Genomic DNA, 18,895 nt, shown 5'->3' with positions numbered 1-18,895 from the left:
TGGGATCCTAGGAAAACAAGATGAGAGTATCTTTTCCAGGAAGTAGCTAAAAGCTCTTTAAATGAATTCCCTCACCATCCACCTGGAGGAAGGGCGGGACTAAGGGCTGGAAAATAAAGATGCCAAATGCTCTCACAGCTGGGTCCTACTTCTATCCATCCGAGTCACTGGCCTGATCTTACCAAGCAAGACTCCCGTGTCTTGGGTTGTTCAAAGGAGCCAGAGAGACCAATGAAGAGTCTTCTTGTACCCTAACTGACCAATGCCGGGGCAGGACACTCCCAAACGTCCCCCCCCACTCCCCTCAACAGGCTCCTCTCTCTGCAGGAACACAGGCTGCAACCATGACTCACCCCAAACTGATGTCAAGAAGTAGGAGGGGGAGGCAGGAAATGGCAAGAGGAAGTAAGTGGGAGACCAGAGGAATAGGAATACCCCAGGAGGTGCCAACGGAAAAGCAATTTTCTGCTCTGAATTTCTAGTGCCAGCAGGTTTGGAGTTTCATTCAGGATTTTACTGCCTGCTGGGTCTGGGCATATTTGTCACAATTAAGAGCTCTGGCTGATGTTGCCGACCCATTGCCGGGCCTGCAAATGCAGCTCCTGACTCAGTAATAAAGATGAAGGAAGAGCAACGTGCACAGGGCATGAGAGAGCAGCAGAGGGCTGCAGCCAGCAACTGCCCACGGGACAAGGTGACTTACTTCGCTCGCCTCTGATCTGCTCTCTTTCGGGACGGAAGCCTCCTTCTTTGGCTCCTTTGCTGCCTCTTCCTGCAGGGAACCCTCCTCTCTTGCATCCACCGGGTCCTCTGGTGCCTCTTTTTTATTGGCTTTGGCAGGCTGATCGCCCGCGGGGTCACCTCCGGGGTCCGCCACACTCCTGGACATCCCGGGATCATTCTTCTCATTCTTTTCTTTTTCTGGGAGCCAACTTGCCCCTGTTCCCTGTTGCCCTTGGCCATCGGCACTGCTCAGGCTGCTATCTGCACCTCGGCCGAAGAGCTTGCCAGGAGTAGGGGGGCTGGCAGCATCGGAATCCAGAGAAGTGTCCTTCTTCTCCTCTGGCTGGCTTGTTCTTGGAGATTCCTAGGGAGCAGAAGACCGTGTCAGAAAGGAAGACGTCAGGAATTAATAAAAGGGTTTAGAGACTTGCTACAAGACGGAGCTGCCATTCCTTGATGCCTACAGTTCTGAAACCAATGGCTATCCCACACCTCAAAAGCATTTAAAAACACAGGTTCCTGGCTCCAGCCCAGCTCCACTGACTCTGAAATTCTATGGTGATCTGAACACACCCAACCTGACCCCCGTCCACTGAGGAGCTTGGAATCCAGTGCACTGCACTATACAACTCTGTCACCACCCATCACTTTCTCGAGTGATAAATCTGGCTCATTCCAGCCCCATTAGATGGCAGGCTCAGAAGTCAATATTTGTTTACGAGGATGATGACGGAGAACCGCATGAGAGAAAAGTACCAAAGTCTAGAGTTTTCATTTTTAAAAGGCAGCAGGGAGGAAATATCAGGAGGGTACACTTCTTGCACAGCAATGAGGGTAGCTCTCTCCCTATAGCCTCAGGGGGCTGCATAAGCAGCCCTGGAGCCAGGCTCCTCTGTCGGAGGACCATCAAGTGAGTCCTCTGGGCAGCAGGTGCCAGATGGGGTGAGGTGTGTAGAAGACCAATTGGGGGAAATGCCCATGAGGATACGGGAGGTGGGGAGAGGCTTGGGAACGCAGGTCTGAGACCTGTGACATGCGAGAGGGAAGGAGGGGGCTTGAGTAGGAGAGCCTCAGGCCACAGCACAGTTCTGAAAGGGTCTCGGCCCCATGGACAGTCCCGCAGCCGTCATGCAGAAATGGCCCTGCTCCGGGGCCCGTTGCACCCCATCAATTCCATCAACAAGCCCGGCCTTGGCACGAGCCGGGGTGGATCAAAGGTTCAGCAGCTGCAGGCCGTTAATCCCCCAAGGTCCCCTCTGCAGGGTCTCTTGAAAGGAGATGGGAGCAGGCCACCTCTACAGCTGCCCACCCTGCTCCTCGTTCACGAACCCCATGGTAAAGACCAAGAGAAACCTTTAGAGCTCCCACAAGAGAAAAAGGAACTCCTCCCTTGGAAATACAGCCTGCGATCTCTCCTAGGCTCAAGCAGAGAAGCCTTCTTCCCAGAAAACACCTGTCCTAAACCTGGGCTGCCAGCGTGGACAACTTCTTGGCAGGGATTTTTGAGACTTCCTGAAGCCTGACCCTGGACACTCCAACAAGAAGCGTGATGACTAGAGTCCAGAGGGCCAAGGAAAAGCCCCAAACACGCCATTCACCATGCTGTCTGCTTGTTAAAGGACCCACAGAACCCAAGGCCATGACCATCCACTGCAGGTCTGGCAGCCGACTGACAAGCCCACCCAGACTTTCCAAGGATGGTTAAGAGAGGCAGGAAAGCAGACCACTTCAGAGCCCGACTTCGGAGACAGAACATCCAGGTTCAAATCTTGGCTCCGTGCTTACAGGGACCCTAGGCCAACTGTTTAACTTCTCTGGGCCTCAGTTTCTTCCTCTAAAATACGGGGGTATGGGCCTATCTCATAAGATTGTTGGAAAGATTAAATAAGTTAACACTCATCGAGTGAGTAAAGAACAGAGAACCGCGCCTGGCGCACCGTAAGCGCTCCATAAGCGCTAACTCATGTATTACGATGAGACCCACAAGTTCAGTCACCGAGCACCTTCTATGAGCCAAACCCCACCGTGGCGACCTGAATAGGAAGATAGGTCCGGCCCTCAAGGAATTCAGCTGAGAATGGAGAAAAGTGAAACATCCCAGGTGGCCCTGGCTATGAGCCTTTACTGCCCAGAGCAAAGGGCACCCGGACATGGTGGTGACGCTGTGGTCAGTGCCACGCCTGTCCCAGGGAGAAGAGCAGAGGCTGAACAGAGAAGTGGTGGGCTTCCCTCATGCCTTGGCAGCACGAAGGCAGGGTGCCCTCCACGGCTGCCCACCCTCCTGACACCCTAACTTATAGTGTGGAGGAAGTCTTCATGGTCACTGGGTGCAGAGGGGCCAAGATGAGCTCCTCCTCTTTGAGAGGCATCTTCAGGGCGAGGCCAGGTGTCCCCGCAGCAGCCGGCCCTCGGCAGCAGCCAGCACGCAGTGACCGGTCTGTGGGGCTCCTGGATGCCAAGAAGGACGTGGGAGTGTCTCGGGGGGAGTGAGGGGTCTGACTCAGCAAGCACAGCCAAGCCACCCCGGCCGCGCTCATCTCATGATGAAAGAAAGGCAACAGGCCTTGGATTAGGGGGCAGAAGAGGTGTCGGACCACCAGTTCACATCTCCTCACACGGCCCACAGCCCTTCTCACCCAGCCCAGCCCTGCTTGCTCCTCTGAGGTCATCTCCAGACACACACACATCCTGCCTGTGAACAAACATTACACCATCTCCCTGCTCTGCCGTGTGCGTTCTTAATACACACACAATCTACCCTGACAAGCTCCCACTGGTCCTCACGGCATCGCCTCTTCCAGGAAGCCTTCCTGAGATCAGCCTTCCTCATCCTCTTTCACAACAACTACTGTCTTATAACTGCTGACTTCCTTGCCTGTTGCCCTCACCAAATCAGCTCCCTGTTATCCTCAGTGTCTAGTTTCTGGCACATAATAGGTGCTCAGTCAATGCTTGTTGACTGAATATTAAAAGTGATTAAGTGGGGCTTCCCTGGTGGCGCAGTGGTTGAGAGTCCGCCTGCCAATGCAGGGGACACAGGTTCGTGCACAGGTCCGGGAAGATCCCACATGCCGCGGAGCGGCTGGGCCCGTGAGCCATGGCCGCTGAGCCTGCGCGTCCAGAGCCTGTGCTCCGCAACGGGAGAGGCCACAACAGTGAGAGGCCCGTGTACCGCAAAAAAAAAAAAAAAAAAGATTAAGTGGGTCAATGCAGATACAGGAGTTCCTACTCTGTAAAATGGAGATGTGATATCTATTTTACAAAATTATACAAGGATTAGACTATTATTTGTTATAGTGCTTATGAAATGGAAAATAGCTAAACAAATATTAACTATTAATATTCAAGATGACGGAAAAACAAGTAACCTATCAAAAATCAGAAGACACCAGATCCAGGGGGAGATTCCCATTCTTACACATGAAAGAATATGGCCAGACTACAGAATGTCAGGCCCAGGCTATGCCACTCTCAAGCTAAAATTCTTCAAAAGAAAAATGTTCCATGGAGCTTATCCTATTCTGTCTACGTAAATAGTAAAATATTAAAACATGGCTAACATGAAAATAAGTGAACTTGCATTCCCTGCACCCACATCAACTAACTGCAATGACAGGACAGCCAGGGGGACGTCTTGAGGGGAAGGACAGCAGGGGGAGACTAGGCATTTGTTGTGGATTATCCACAAATGGATGAACGAGAGCTGAGTGTCTGGAAAACCCAGCTGACTCCACGCTCCCCTCCTTTAACTCAGCCCCTGTTCCTCATTCCATCGCGGGGCCCATGGCCTGAGGCCCGGCCCAGGACGCACACCCAGGCCCCTGCGCACAGCCTCCTGCGCCAGTGTTCTGCAGGGCACCCGGGGGATGTACCCACAGCACAGCTCTGCTCTCAGCTCAACCGTGCTCACACTCCTTCTGTCTCCTCCTGTCACAGCCCCAGGTCCTTGAGTATAAGGCAAATTCCTGCTGTCTTTTTCCAAAAAGACTTTGCCATCTGCATGAAGAGGGGGGTGCAGGAGAGTGCCTGTACGAACCATTTCATGAATATTTAACATATCCCCCCAAAGCTATGAGGTCTCCCATGCTGCAATCCCCCTGCTGCGGTCCAGAGCACAAAGGCAGGGGCCCTACATTCCACACGGCTCAGGAGGGCGAGAGTGGGAGACAGGGGAGCGGAACACCATGTCCTTGCATTGATCCCGTTCTGGGGAGACCCCCCCCCCACCAAGCCAAACACCAGTCGGTTTATTTTCCATGTCTCCTTCCCACCTAGTCGGTCTCAGTTCTTTGCACTGCTCCCCAGTGCTGTTAGCGCTTTCCAATCACACTGACATCATCCTGTTATTTCTAAGCCCAGCTCCCTCCCTCCCCTTTGATCTGCTGATGGTCTTTTCACCAGCACTACAAGGCCATCTGCTGCCTGCTCACCTACCCTTCAGCCTCCCCTCTTGCACTCCCATCCATTCTCAGTGTCTGTTCCAGGAATGTATCCTTTTTGATTCTGTAATAGACTAGAAATGGGTTTAAGTTGAAGGCAGGAGAGGAGGGGGAAGGAGACACAGAGAGAGAGAGAGAGAGAAAGAGAAAGAGAAAGAGAGAAAGAGAGAGAGAGAGAGAGTGAGAGGCATTCTTGCCATCCTACTGCCCTCTCATGGAATCATGAGCAAAGTGACTGTTGACAGCGAAACAGGGTAAAACAAACCACAGAATAAGCGCTCCATCTCAGGCTGCCAGGGCCGCCCAAAAGCAGGAAGAGGTGGGCAGCTCAGAGGACCCAAGGTCTATAAACTGGGACAAAAGCCATTTTAAAGGGCATGGTAAGCAGAGGCAGCTTTGTCTGTCCTAAAACCCCCGTTCATCCCCACCACTAACCTTCCCCACCAGGAGAAGCCCCAGTTCCTGCCTGAGGTTAGAACGCAGGAATTCAACACTCCATGTGGCAAAAAGAACTAAATCTGCTGGGATGCTAGAGATGGGGTGGGGGGTGGGGGGAGTGTATTTAACACCTCCCACTGCAGACATTTCTCCCCATCACACTGGGTTGCCTATTTATATTAAAGAGGTTATAAAAAATATATTTAAAAGCTCTACTCCCCCAGAGAAGCATATAAAGATCAGAAGGGAAGCTTTTGAGAATCCAGGACATGTCAAAGAAGAAAATCCCTTTTTTTGTGGACATTTGTAAACTATTATAGAGGAAAAATTAACTAGCCCAAGTCAAAGCACATCATGATTGATCCACATCGGGATCTTCAATCCACCAGCTGAAGCGGGGATCCAGTGTCCACTCTACCCAGGACCTGGGAAAGCCCAGAGAAGAAAACAGCACAACACGACCTGCCAGGATACCCTCTGGTCCCAGCGTGGCTCATTCATTCACTCACCTATTCATCCACTCAATCGCTCAGCAAAACATACCCGCGCACTTTCTAAGTTCCAGGGAGCAGGCCAGGTTCCAGACACACACACGTGAACAGGGCACAATCCCTACTCTCAGTTTGCTCAGTCTTGTGGAGACTACCCTCTTTCTCCAAAAGCCAGCGAGTCCTCCTGACACCCCATTCCTACTCATGGACATCCTTCCAGGCTCAAAACCTGAGCCACTGATTCCATCAGCATCATAAGGTCTTAATGGCAGATGAGAAGAAATAAAGTTATCATTTCAGGGAACCAGAAACAGAAGGCTTTGGATTTAATGCAAACAGACCAGGCCCCATTCAGAAGGAAGTGTCAGAGTAGAGCCAGATCAGGTTGATGACACTCAGAAAACGTGTCAGGTGGCAGAAAGCATCAAAGTCACAATCAAAACATATCTGACTGCGCAGAGCCGAAAACGGGGACCGTTTCTGAGGCTACAGAGTGAGCCTAAGTATAGCATGGGGCCTGCCCAATGGCTAGAGCTGCGTCAGCTGGGAGAGCCCACCTACACCTAGGTGTCAGCCAGCATTCTCAACCTCAGCCCACCTGGGACCTTCCCCCTAGCTCTCAAGGTGAGTTGAAGACCAAGGAGTAAGAGTCAGAAACAATAAGACCGTGGAAAGGGATGATAAGGACATAAATAAAAGATAATAAGGAAACATTTAAATCCATGATACGGGCACTGCTGTTTCACTGGTCAGTTTTGTGGTCATTCTAATAAATGTGAGTGATCTCTTTCAGTTCAAAGTCTTTAAAAGAATTTTCTATTTTGTGAAAAGTTTAACTGACCTTGCAATCAATATTTCAATGTCTGGGGAAATCTGAGTTGTTGACTTCATGATTTATTGGTTGTGTGAATACTTTGGACATATTTAGAGAAAGCTTAATTGTTAAAAATTAATAAATTAGACAATAGACCGAGAACAAATAGTAGGGAATGTTCTTTTTCAAGTAGAAGAATGTACTGGGGTTTTTTAGTTAGTACGACGACATGATGAGTTTCAGGCTTTGTTTGTTTGTTTGAAAGAACATTCTGGGACTTCCCTCGTGGAGCAGTGGTTAAGAATCCTCCTGCCAATGCAGGGGACACGGGTTCAAGCCCTGGTCTGGGAAGATCCCAGATGCCGCGGAGCAACTAAGCCCATACGCCACAACTGCTGAGCCTGCGCTCTAGAGCCTGCGAGCCACAACTACTGAGCCCGCGTGCCGCAACTACTGAAGCCCGCGCGCCTAGAGCCCGTGCTCTGCAACAAGAGAAGCCACCATAATGAGAAGCCCGCGCACTGCAACGAAGAGTAGCCCCCGCTCCCCCGCTCACCGCAACTAAAGAAAAGCCCGCGTAGCAACAAAGGCCCAACCCAGCCAAAAATGGATGGAAGGAAGGAAGGAAGGGAGGGAGGGTGGGAGGAAGGGTGGAAGGGAGGGAGGGTGGGAGGGAGGGAAGGAGGGAAGGAAGGAAGGAAGGAAGGAAGGAAGGAAGGAAGGAAGGAAGGAAGGAAGGAAGGAAGGAAGGAAGGAAGGAAGGGACATTCTGGTGGGAGTGGAGGACAGACCAGGGAAAGAGATGAGAAGCAGCAGGACTGCTGGGGGGATTTTCCGGAAGCTAGTTCCATCCATATTCTGCATTTCCCAGGCCTCATGCCTTTGCTCAAGCTGTCCACCTGCCTAAAACATCCCTTCCACCCCCACATCTAAAACCTCCCTACTCTTCAAGACCGGGGTCAAATGTTGTCTCATCCAAGTTCTCCCTCATCTCTGGGCAGGTAATTTCTCTGCCCTCAGAACTCCTCCAAAGAGTGTACCTGTGCTCGAGCTCTTTATACACCTGGCCCTGCTTTACAGTTTCCTAAATATTCATTTATTCAACGTGTACTAAGCGCTCACTAAGCACAGAGTGCCCAGCATCCTTTCTCTCCAACTGCACACTCCCAGAGGCCCGCCCAGGCCACTCCTTACCAGTGCTGGGATCGACCACGGCACAGCTGCCGCCACACAGCCAGCATTCGACAAATGCTAAGCATCTGGACAGCATTACACCTCTGTTCAAAACCTCCCATGGCTCCCAATGCCGGTGTAACCCAGTCCCAACTTCTCAGCTGGCACTCAGGTCCTCCATGACCCAGCCCAACCTACCTCCACAGCCCCATTTCCCACTCCTCTCCCACACGCGCCCTGGGCTCCAGGCAGGAGACACCCTCGTGCTCCGCTCCTGTGCAGTGCCCTGCAGCTGGAGCTCTCCCTCACCACTCGCCTCTGCTCGTCCGGTCCCACCCACCGTCCTTCCTGGCTCACCTCAAATGTCAGATTCTCAATAAGGCCTTTCAAACGGACAGGAGACCCCGACTTCTCCCCAGCCACAACACTGTTTTACCACCCTGACGGCGGCCCTGCATTCCACTCCGAGTCCCAGCTACGTAAGTCTCTCTTTTATGAGACTGTAAACTCTTCGAGGGCAGGGACCACAGCTTACTGAGGTGTGTGTGGCCAATAGCACCTAGCAAAGTGCCTCATGTAGAAACATTCAATAAACGGTGGTTATCTGAGAAATGAGTGAATGGATGAATTCCTTTCCACGCTTGTGCTTCCCCAAACCCCAGAAATCCCATCTGGACAGGACTGGGACAAAATGGTACTCTTTCCAAACAAGTCTCCCACAAGGAGGAAGGCTGAAGAAGGGAGGAGGGCGACTTCCTTGGCGGTCCAGTTGTTGAGACTATGCGCTCCCAATGCAGGCGGCCTGGGTTCGATCCCTGGGTCAGGGAACTAGATCCTGCATGCTGCAACTAAAGATCCCGCATGCCGCAACTAAGACCCGGCGCAGCCAAATAGATAAATAAATATTTTTTTAAAAAAAAGAAAGGAAGGAGGGACCTACCAGGCTGAGGCATCTGCCTGCAGGGGCTTCAGGCTCTTACCTCATACTCGAAGTCACCCCCCAGTGCCCCGATGTCCAGGTGCAGGTTCTTAAGAAGCTCACTTGAGCTTCGGACACTCTGAAAATGAAAACGATGGCAAGGAAACTGGTCAGCCCAGGGGGCCGAGAAGCCCCTCACTGGTTATACTTTCTGGGTCAGACCCAGCAGGTATACAGATTGAGCAAGGAATGAAGCTGTGGGCTGGAAAATCATTTTCACTTATTTTCAAAGTAGCACAGAGGTTAGCCCAAAGGTAAAGACAGCTCAGCTCAACTATCCACCAGCAGATGAACGGCTAGACAAAATATGGTATATTCATACAATGGAATATTATCCAGCCACATGTGCTATATAACATGGATGAACCTTGAAAACATTATGCGACATAAAAGGACAAAGACAGTATGATTCCACTTATATGAAATGTCTAGAATAGGCAAATTCACAGAGACAGAGAGTAGATCAGGGACTGGGGAGAGGGGAGGATCCAGAGCTTTGTTTAAAGGGTACAGAGATTATGGGATTATGAACAAGTTCTGGAGATGGATAGTGGTGATGACTGTACAACACTGTGAAGGTAGTTAAGGTCACTGAACTGTACGCTTAAAAGTGGTTAACATGGTAGACATATTTGACCACAATTTTTTTTAAAAAATTTTTTTTTCATAGCACAGAGGGTTTCCAGGCCAAGAAAAGGATTCATTCTTACCTGGTTGTCACTCTCCGCCTCATCCTCCTCATTGGTCTCCTCTCCTAAAGCCAAGAGGCTGAGAGCATTCTTGTCCTCATGGATGGAGCCCAGGAGACCCTTTGTATACGCAGAAGTCTTGAGACCCTGTGAAGGCTCCAAAATAGAGAAGGAAAACCAAGGCACTTATGGGGAAGACCCTCAGCTGCCTTCTCCTCTCTCTTTCTGTTCAGATGGCTCCCAGAGCCAGCCCACCACCTCCAGGAAGCTGACCCCAGCAGCTCCAGCTCACGGATCCCTCCCTGTCCAACTCCTGCTGCCCTGGCTGCAGGGACTGGGAAATCACCACTGCAGTCCCTATGCCCTGGGTCCATCCTCCACCACCCAGAGCCCCTGTTCAGCATCCTCCAGGTGTGACTCACCTTCCCCACTAGACTATGAGCATTAAGGACTCAGCCCAGGCCCTCTATTTCTCATCCATGGGTCACGGTTCCTAGCATGGAACATGGAGGCCCCACAGTAACTACACTGAACACAAGAAGAAGCATTTACCATTGAGAGTTCTCCATGCTGACCAGACTCCACCGAGCTCCCCAGGCTCACGCTTTGAGATCCACGAAGAGCAGAGGGCGGGGCATCCACCAGGCCCCTTAACGGGGCCAGACCCCCGAGAGGACTGTGGACGGGGGCTAACGGGGAGCCCAGGGCCTGGGCAACAGAAAACATCCTGTTACAAACCCAAGAAACCACAGGGCTCTGAGAGTGTGGAGATGGATATAAAAATAAAACATCTAAATCCTGCCCGCTCAAATTTAAACCGCCTCCGTTCGGAGGCTGCTAATGAAACACAACATCCAGAAATTACCATCGTGCCAGCCGTGTGAGAATCACGGGCTGGCTTCCTGATCCTCGTAACTCTGGGCCTGTCTCTCAGCAAATGGTTCTTTCACATCTGGCAGATGCTGCAGAGGACTCTGCTCTCCCTCCGAAGCCACAGAGGAAGTTGGGGGGTTGGGGGGAGAAGAGACAAAAGCCTCATCTACCAGCATGAGAAGTCTCAATAGATAAAGTTGAAAACGGATGAATCAAGAAAAAGCAGTCTAAGCATATTATTTACAAATATGGAAGCAAACACTGGAAGAGAGCCGTTGCCTCTGGGGAGGGGTACCCACACCCGAGAACTGCTATATTTCGTTCTATGCCTTTTGGCTCGACTTGACATTGTTTAATAACATGGGCATGTATTACTTCCATTAAAATAAATATTAACTATGAAAAATACACATGAGCAACAAAAGAACTCTCTTTCCGCTCTCCACTGATGAGGAAAGGGGCTGGGGGGAGCCTCGCCAGAGGACTGTGCAGGCCCCTCCTTTGCCCTGTTCTTGGGATGGCCAAACGAAGGCTTTGTACCAGTGAGGACTGGGGAGAGAAACCAACTGGGTGGCAGAATTTGTGAGACGTTGGGTCGCTCACGGACTCTTGGATTCTCAGTTTACTCATCTGCAAGACAGAGATGATGTGTGTCTTGCTACTTAAGAATGTTTGTTGAGAAATTCAAATGAGATACTGACAGCAAGGAGCATGTGTGCGTGGCCCAGGGCTACACCAGCGCTGTGGAATTGCTATCATTACAGGGATTCACATCACAAGAGTCTGGGCTTAGAAGCCGAGGCAGGATAGCATTCTGGGGACAGTTTACAAACAGCTCTTTAAATATCCTCAAATTTAAATTGTATATAAAACAACACAAAAATTCCATTCCTTTCTAATTCCATGGGGACTGAAGAGAGAAAGGGGAACCTGAGGCGGTCAGGCAGAGTTCAGGTGGCCCATCTTCTCACCCGCAGCTGGGCCTGGGGCCAGACCATCGGGTGGGCTCTGAACACGACCCATTTCTGCATGGGAAGGGCATCAGATGCTTATCTGAAAGGTGACACGAGACCCCCTCCCAAACCTTTGTAGGTTCCCAGTCACCTGGCCTGTTGCAGGGTATCTTCGTTAGGCAGAAAAGGAGCTGATAATAAAAAAATTGGCCAACTTTGCCTGAGCCCTGGGCACCGGGGTAAGCACCTGTCTCATTTCACTGTCAAAACCATCTGAGGCCACAGTCCCCACAAGAGCAAACGGAGACTGGTGAGGTCAAGACCCCTGCCCCAAATCATAGGGCCTGCAATGAGGGCAGACGTGGGACCGGAACGCAGGGCAATCTCTAAGCCAGTATTGTACACTGCCTCCTGGCTATGGCAGAAAAGGAGCCCAGGAAATCCGCTCTGAGGTGAACTGTTAGCAAACCCAGCCTGCTCCCCGCAGCCAGCCCAGTGGATCAGCGAGTAAAATTCTTCCCATACTATATTTATGGAATATTACAGACTCCTAACATGGCTAATTTGCTAACGTGCTGGGGGCCTGAGGGAGGGAGACAGACCCGCTGAGGGCTTTGTTCTCCCAGGCCTTTACCAAATCAGCGGTTAGTAGGGAAATTATACATCCCTGGCTCCTAGCTGATCACGCACTATGGGCTGTGCGTGGCGTTGTCCTTCAGAGAGGATAAACTTGCTGCCATTGGGCTAATTAAAACTGTCAGGATAATCTGAAGCTTATCTGATATTTATAGTGCTACAGTAGTTATTAGAGCTAACAGAGAACCAGGGCACGCCAGCAATTAGGAACCGAGGTAACAACTGGGTAAAGCCACGGCTGGGCAACAGCCAAAGAATAGCCGGGGAAATGCAGATCGACCCCCGCGGTGGTCTGGGATCCAATCTGACTTCTGAATGAAGCTAGTGGTGACTCTTTAAAGGGAAAAGGAGTTGGAATGACAGGGCAAGCACAACCCTTTGGTAGATCCCAAGAGGGGAGGAAGTGAAGGATCACGTGGTCAGCACAAGCCTGACACAGATTATTCACATGGTTCTGGAAACGCTGGGAAGCAAGGAGCAGAAGCAGCTCACTGAACGGCAGAGAGAGCCTGGGCTTCAGCCTCTCATGACAGTGTTAACTCTAGTTCTGTGTGATTCCCAGAAGGGACTAAGTTCAGAGGCTGGGGGTAGGGTGTCTACTTGGGAGGACCTCTTCATAACCAGCTGATGGGGAATGCTTCCCAAATCCTGGGACAGTACCTGTATCTTGCATGAGTGCCAGGATAAGTGCCACCTTGCTCACCCTCAAAACTGAGCATCGTCAGAGCATGTGAACCACCCACGAAGTACAGTTAGGTCAAGGGAAGGGAAGTCTAGATACCCTCAGCCCCTATCTTGCAGGTGATGGGACAGAAGAAACAGGAACTGCATGTCATCCCACAAGATGGCCATCCTGGGTGGTTAAGGGATCAATAGTTACCAAGGGAGGACAGATAACAGGAAAGCAGACCTGCTGGCTGTGTTAGGGTGTCAGCTCAACCTGCTCCCTCCCTGCCGAGTTCACTGAGCCTGAAGGCCGTGCTCTCTAAGAAGCCTACCTGGTTGAGAAGCTGCATCTTGCCTGGCTCTGTAGCAAGCCCTCTGCTGGAACTCAGCTTGACCAGCCCCTGCCTGAGGGGGCTGCTGCTTGGCTGGAAACGAGCTTGCTGAGAGGCCTCCTGCCCAGCCGGGGCGCCGGCCACCTTCTGAGGATGCTCCCGCGTCTCTGGCCCCCAAGACAGAAACTGGGAGCTCATGGCTCTGATGGCCTCGTGCTCGCCCTCACTAGACATCCTGGAAGACTCAGCTGCCAGGCGGCAGACCACGCTGGCAAGGTCTCTGCACGGCCTGTCCCGCGCGCTCTCGGGCGGCCCCGGGCCCTCCAGCCGCCTGGAGAGCTTGAACATCTGCAGGATGTGCTGGTAGAACCTCTGGTCCTCAGAGTAGTCTTCACTCTCTGACTGCTCCTCGGCAGAGCTCTGCATGTGGGACAACTGGGGCGCCAGGAAGGGGCTGGGGTGCTGCTCGCTGGGTCCGGGGCCTGACTGACCCGCACCCCGCTCAGATCCCCGTGAGCTCTGCAGGTCCCACGGGAAGTTGGTCACCTCCCCCAGGACCTCAGAGCCCAGGTGAGAGGCCAGGCTGCTGCTGCTACTCTCCAAGTCAGGCCCAAACCTGCCCAGCCTCCTGTCCTCTGCAGGGGGCTCCAGAGAGCCTGGGGGTGGTGTCTTCTCACTGGCAGGAGACCCTCGAGGGGCCTGCGAGGCGACTGCAGGGGCGCTCTGGGCTGGTTCTGAGACCAGGGTATCGGGGGGTATTAGCAAGAGCCCCTGAGATGGACCTATGGCTGAGGCCCCTGGAGCCTCAGGGTCTTCGGGCTCTATTTTCTTGCTGCCCCAAGGGGCGTCCTTGTGGACAAGCTTGGAGACCTGTCCCATCCACAATCCCGGGGGCTCTCTCCTCCTCCTGCCCCTGCCCATGCTGCCCTCTTCCCCAGAAACGCCCTGCCAGCTCTGGTCTTCAGCTGGGCTGCTGACTAACAAGAACGGCTTGCTCTTCCTGGCAGGCAGCATGGGGTCAGAAGAACAAAGGGACAGGGAGGGATCCTCCTCAGGGGATGGTGAGGGAATGGGGCTCTGGCCCTTGTCCCCCCCGGGGCCAGTGGAGCTCCGCTTGGCCATGTTATGGCTGTGCTGCTCCCCTTTCAGCTGCAGGCCCTTGAGGGCTTCCAAAAACTTCAAGTGGACCAAGGCCTGGCTCCTGCTCTCTAACGCATCCTGCCCATTCCGGAAGGGCCTGCTGTGGTCAGGGCCCAAAGCGCCAGGTTTCTGCTCTCTGGTCCTCATTTCCAGCTCTTCTATTTCAGGGTCTGAAAACCCCAGGTAGATTTTCTCTGTCGCCTGCTGGGGCTTCTCCAGACCCTGCTGATCACCTAATTCTGTCCTGCAGTGGGCTGGGGCCCTGCCTAAGATTTTCTCCACGTCGGCAAAGATCTGGTGGGTTCGGGAAGCTTGGCCCTTGAAGAGTGGCTGTAGCTTGCTGGGCAGGGAGCCCGTGAGAGACCTAGGGATGTCAGCCAGCATACGTGGGCTCTTCCCTTTCTTAAAGGAGCCCTCACTTCTAGCCTGCATCTCTTGGTCTAGGTCCAGATCAGCCAGCCCAGGTGCTGAGAGAGGGGATGGGCCACGGAGAAAGGAGGAAGAAGGCAGAAGTCCCTGCTCAGGCTGTGTTTCCTAGATGGGTATATAAACAGGCAGAGAAAACTAAGACAAAGCGCTTCTGATTTCTACTTGCTACCTTAGCCCTTGGCAAACCCTTAGCAGAAACCCACCCTCCGTTTAAAGAAAAACACAAACCCATGAGGGAAGAAAAGCTAAAAACTCCCTGAGCTTTGTTGTTTTCTGGGCCCTAGTTTCCTTATCTATAAAGAGGAGGTTCAATGAGGTCAATGGCTTACAAACCTTGCGCCATGGAACCCACATATTGGTTCCGCCTGGTACCTTGGGGGCTGCTATGGTGGGCATGTGACGGGGAACAGGCATCACCAAGACCCACACCCCCAGGTTCAACCAGAGCAGCTCCACTTCTTCTTTATCCACTGGCCCTCTATGGGAGAACTGATGTGAAGACAGGGTTCCATTGCTAACAAACGCCTGAAAATCACCAACTAGATTACCCCAAAGGTACCATCAAGCTCTCAATTCTGTGATTGGTTAATTTCATAAAATCCACCATCCTTATCAAGGACTATCAGAAAGAGTCTAAGAAGGGAGGCAAGAGGGGAAACATAAGCAGTGAACCGAGCCTTGGGAACCTGGACTAGGTCTTCTACCAAAGGCAAGAGTTGGTACTGCTCAAGAGAGGCCCACACAGTCAAGGAATCTTGGGGTAGACAAAACCATAAAAGATCAACCACATCCTGCATTCACCCTAAACTCCACCCAGCTCTCCTGCAGAGAGCCCAAACCACCTGAGCCCGGTCGCCCACCTGGTCAGGCCTGCCCCTGGACACACTGGTTGGCGCCTGTCCTGAGCCCTAAGATCCAGACTGGCAGCCCAGCGCAGTCCACCTGCCCTCAGCTCCTGAAGCCACAGGAGGAATCCTTTTTAACAGGGAGCTCCAGGAACTCAGTCACACACCCAGAGCTCAGTCTATTACCCAATCCCCCACCCCAGAACCCTCACTTCATTCCCTCTCTCACCTTCAGTCATGCCAGAGTCTGCCCAGATGCCGATTATCATGTAAAATAGTCCGGGGTTAGTGGAAAGCCCATTATACATCTTTTACCTTTCAAACACACGGCATTAGAAAATTCAGCCTCTTTGGAAATTACCTGTTCTCTTTTCTCCACCTGGAAGAATGGACTTGCTGTCTTATTTCTCAGAACCATGATTAGTAATATTGGGGTGGAGGGGAGTAACTGGAGAGCTTGGAAATGATTAAAAGAGCTAAATTCATCAGCAACTATCCAATGTCAGAACTGACACCTTGCAAAAGAAGGAAGATGGAGGAAATCTTCCCTGAGAAGTAAGCACCAGGCACCAGTGGGAAATAAAGACCATAAATAAGAGAGCAAATCAACTCGACCATTAAGAGGGTTGAAAAGGTATTCCCAGCGTTCCCCACTTGGCTAAACTGGGTTCCCAAGTCCCTCCCTCTCCTCAATGTGGCCCACCTGCCTCACACCTGGAGGGACAAATAGAATGATAATGGGAAAGATAACTTTCAACTCTGAGTAAAAAAGCTACTTGGGACCAAGGTGATGACCCTGCAATCAAATGTCAGTTATCCACCATGAACCGAGGAAAATGGCAGCAAAGGCCATCCACAGGGCCAGATAAAGCCTCAAGCTTTTCTTTCTGGATCTTGAAGGCACTGACGTTCTGACAACTGAATTATGGCTCATCAGACATCTAGGAATTTGCACCACCGAGACACATGATGAACCCACACGAGGAAAGCCTGGCTCGGAAAGGAGAGGAGAGGCACTCGCTCCTCTGGGTTCTCTGGCCTCCACCAAGTGCTCCCTGGGCCCCAACTCTCCAGAGGGGCAGACGGCGTCACTGCAAAACCCCATCCTCAGCAGGGCACTCCCTCACTCATCCTATTATGTCATATGTGCCTCCCAAGGGGGAAAAAGAAATTGCTTAGAGATAGTAACCACTTCTAGAAGCCTAAAAGGAAAATTTGCCAGAAGACAGGCATAAGTCAGATGAGGCACTATCAGAAAGTTACTATATTACTTTTGTTATTCTTAACCTCCCAGCTGTAAACAGCTAGAGGTTCCCGACATCCCTCAGGTTTCAGGCCTGGCCTCTCTGAGAGCTGGATCCACTGACTCACCAGGGGGCTTTTGGAGGTCTCTTTGTCCTTCTTGTCTTTCTTTTCCTTTTTCTTTTTCTTTTCTTTCTTCTTAACGGCCCCAGGAGTCGACAGTTTCCCCCGCTCTTGGATCACCAAGTTCCGATAGTGCTCATCACAGGGGTGGTCCCACATGGACTGCCCGTTGGCAAAGTTGAAATAGTAAATATCACCTGTGATGTCCTGGCTGGGGATGAGCAGAGGTCACAAGTTAGTCCCTGCTCAGGTCCAAAGCTACACAGGAAAAAAAAAAGAAGAAGACAAATGGCAAGGAGGCAGAGAAGAAGGAAGAACTCTGGGGAGAAGGGGAGAGAGAGAAAAGAAGAGAGGAAAGGATTAACACAAAATTGAAGGGTAGGGACTTTCCTTATGGTCCAGTGGTTAAGAATCCGCCTTCCAATGCAGGAGACATGGGTTCGATCCCTGGTCAGGGAACTAAGATCCCACATGCCTCGGGGCAACAAGCCCGCGTGCCGCAACTAGAGAGAAGCCCGTGCGCTGCAACGAAGAGCCCGCACCACAACAAAGACCCAGTGCAGCCAAAATTAAAAAAATAAAAATTGACGGGTACCATTTGGCTAAGAATAAAGAGTTTCCTTAGATAGAAACAAATGATTGGGATACCTAAGGACTTCTCTAGATGGAGACGTTTAATTGTTAAGGTTCCTGAGAATTCATGGTAGACTAGAGTAGGAATAAACTTTGTTTTAGATGGAGAAATACAAACACTATGGTATCATGGAGATAAATTCTGGGATAGAACTTGCTTAATATTTTCATAAATGATCTGAAGAAAAAATATGCGTTGTGATAGCTCTGATTTTGCAAAAGATTCTAAACTCGTAAGAGGTGATAATCCAAGCTAGTGGGGTCAATCAACAATAAAAGAAAATAATGTAGAAGGTAGGTCTCAACATGAACAAGTCTAAAATAAGCCATTCATCCCACCCACCATTATCAGTAATCCATATATTGCAATATAATCCATATATTGCGATATGAAAGATGCAATACCCAGGAATAAGTCCAAAGTGTGCAAAATATTCATAAAGCTTTATTGAAAATTCAGGGGAAGAAAAAACAATTGGAGAGACACCCAGTGTTCCTGAATAGAAAGATTCAAGTCTGTAAACATGCCATTAATCCTCAAATTAATGTATAAATCCAATACAGTCCCAATCAGGCTCCTTATGAAATCTGACAAGCTCAATCTTAATTCAAATGAAAGAGAAAATATGCAGTAAAACAGGAAAAATATCAGAGGTAAAAGATAAAAAGACATACAAATGACCAAGAAGCACATGAGAAGATGCTCAACACCACTGAAGATTAGGGAAGTGAAAATTAAAACTACAATGAAATGTCACTTCACACCCATTAGCATGGCTATTATCAAAACAGCAGAAAATATGGGTATTCCCTGGCGGTCCAGCAGTTAGGACTCTCACTGCTAAGGGCCCGGGTTCGTTCGCTGGTTGGGGAACTAAAATCTCACATGCTGCAGGGCGTGGCCAAAAAAAAAAAAAGCAGAAAATAACAAGCGCTGGCAAGGATGTAGAGAAACTGGAACCCTGGTGCACTACTGGCGGGAATGGAAAATGGTGTAGCCATAGTGAACACAGCATGACAGTTCCTCAAAAAATTAAAAATAGAATTACCATTTGAACCAGAAATTCCACCTCTGGAGGCATACCCAAAAGAATTGAAAGCAGGGATTCGAACAGACATTTGTACACCAATGGTCACAGCACCACTATTCACATAGCCAGACGGAAAGAGAAATTCTCAGGTGCCAGAAACAAAAAGAAAACATGAAACCTGAATAATAAGTGCATGAACTGACAGGTCAAAACTGGTATCTGACCTGGATATAGGCCTGTGGAACT

General features: G+C 50.8%; 2 protein-coding genes across 9 annotated transcripts in view; both read right to left on the bottom strand.

The window, feature by feature from the left end:
• The window catches only part of LOC115842644 (centrosomal protein of 164 kDa), a 71,346-nt gene that overhangs the window by 30,212 nt on the left and 22,239 nt on the right, over window positions 1–18,895 (bottom strand). For 5 of the 8 annotated variants that reach the window (XM_060304099.1, XM_060304107.1, XM_060304102.1 and 2 more), the window contains exons 5-9: window positions 16,992–17,196; window positions 10,299–10,454; window positions 9,768–9,902; window positions 9,059–9,136; window positions 704–1,087 (exon numbers count right to left, since the gene is read on the bottom strand). In XM_060304099.1, the coding sequence (XP_060160082.1) occupies window positions 704–1,087; window positions 9,059–9,136; window positions 9,768–9,902; window positions 10,299–10,454; window positions 16,992–17,196 (958 nt within the window). Of the gene's footprint in view, window positions 1–703; window positions 1,088–9,058; window positions 9,137–9,767; window positions 9,903–10,298; window positions 10,474–16,991; window positions 17,197–18,895 lie in introns of those variants that run through there. The other 3 variants (XM_060304100.1, XM_060304105.2, XM_060304103.1) reach the window with 3 other exon arrangements.
• LOC138842783 (uncharacterized) lies at window positions 10,482–16,984 on the bottom strand. The gene has a single exon (XM_070046198.1). The coding sequence runs from the start codon at window positions 14,776–14,778 to the stop codon at window positions 13,144–13,146; it is 1,635 nt and encodes a 544-aa protein (XP_069902299.1). The 5' UTR covers window positions 14,779–16,984; the 3' UTR covers window positions 10,482–13,143.

Source organism: Globicephala melas, chromosome 8 (assembly GCF_963455315.2).
Source record: "Globicephala melas chromosome 8, mGloMel1.2, whole genome shotgun sequence".
Lineage (NCBI taxonomy): Eukaryota > Metazoa > Chordata > Mammalia > Artiodactyla > Delphinidae > Globicephala > Globicephala melas.
The sequence above is the reverse complement of the archived record's forward strand: the minus strand, read 5'-3'. Positions and strand labels throughout refer to the sequence as shown.

Coding starts and splice junctions, on each gene's coding strand:
- LOC138842783 (XM_070046198.1), bottom strand. CDS start 14,778: ATGCAGGCTAGAAGTGAGGGCTCCTTTAAGAAAGGGAAGAGCCCACGT.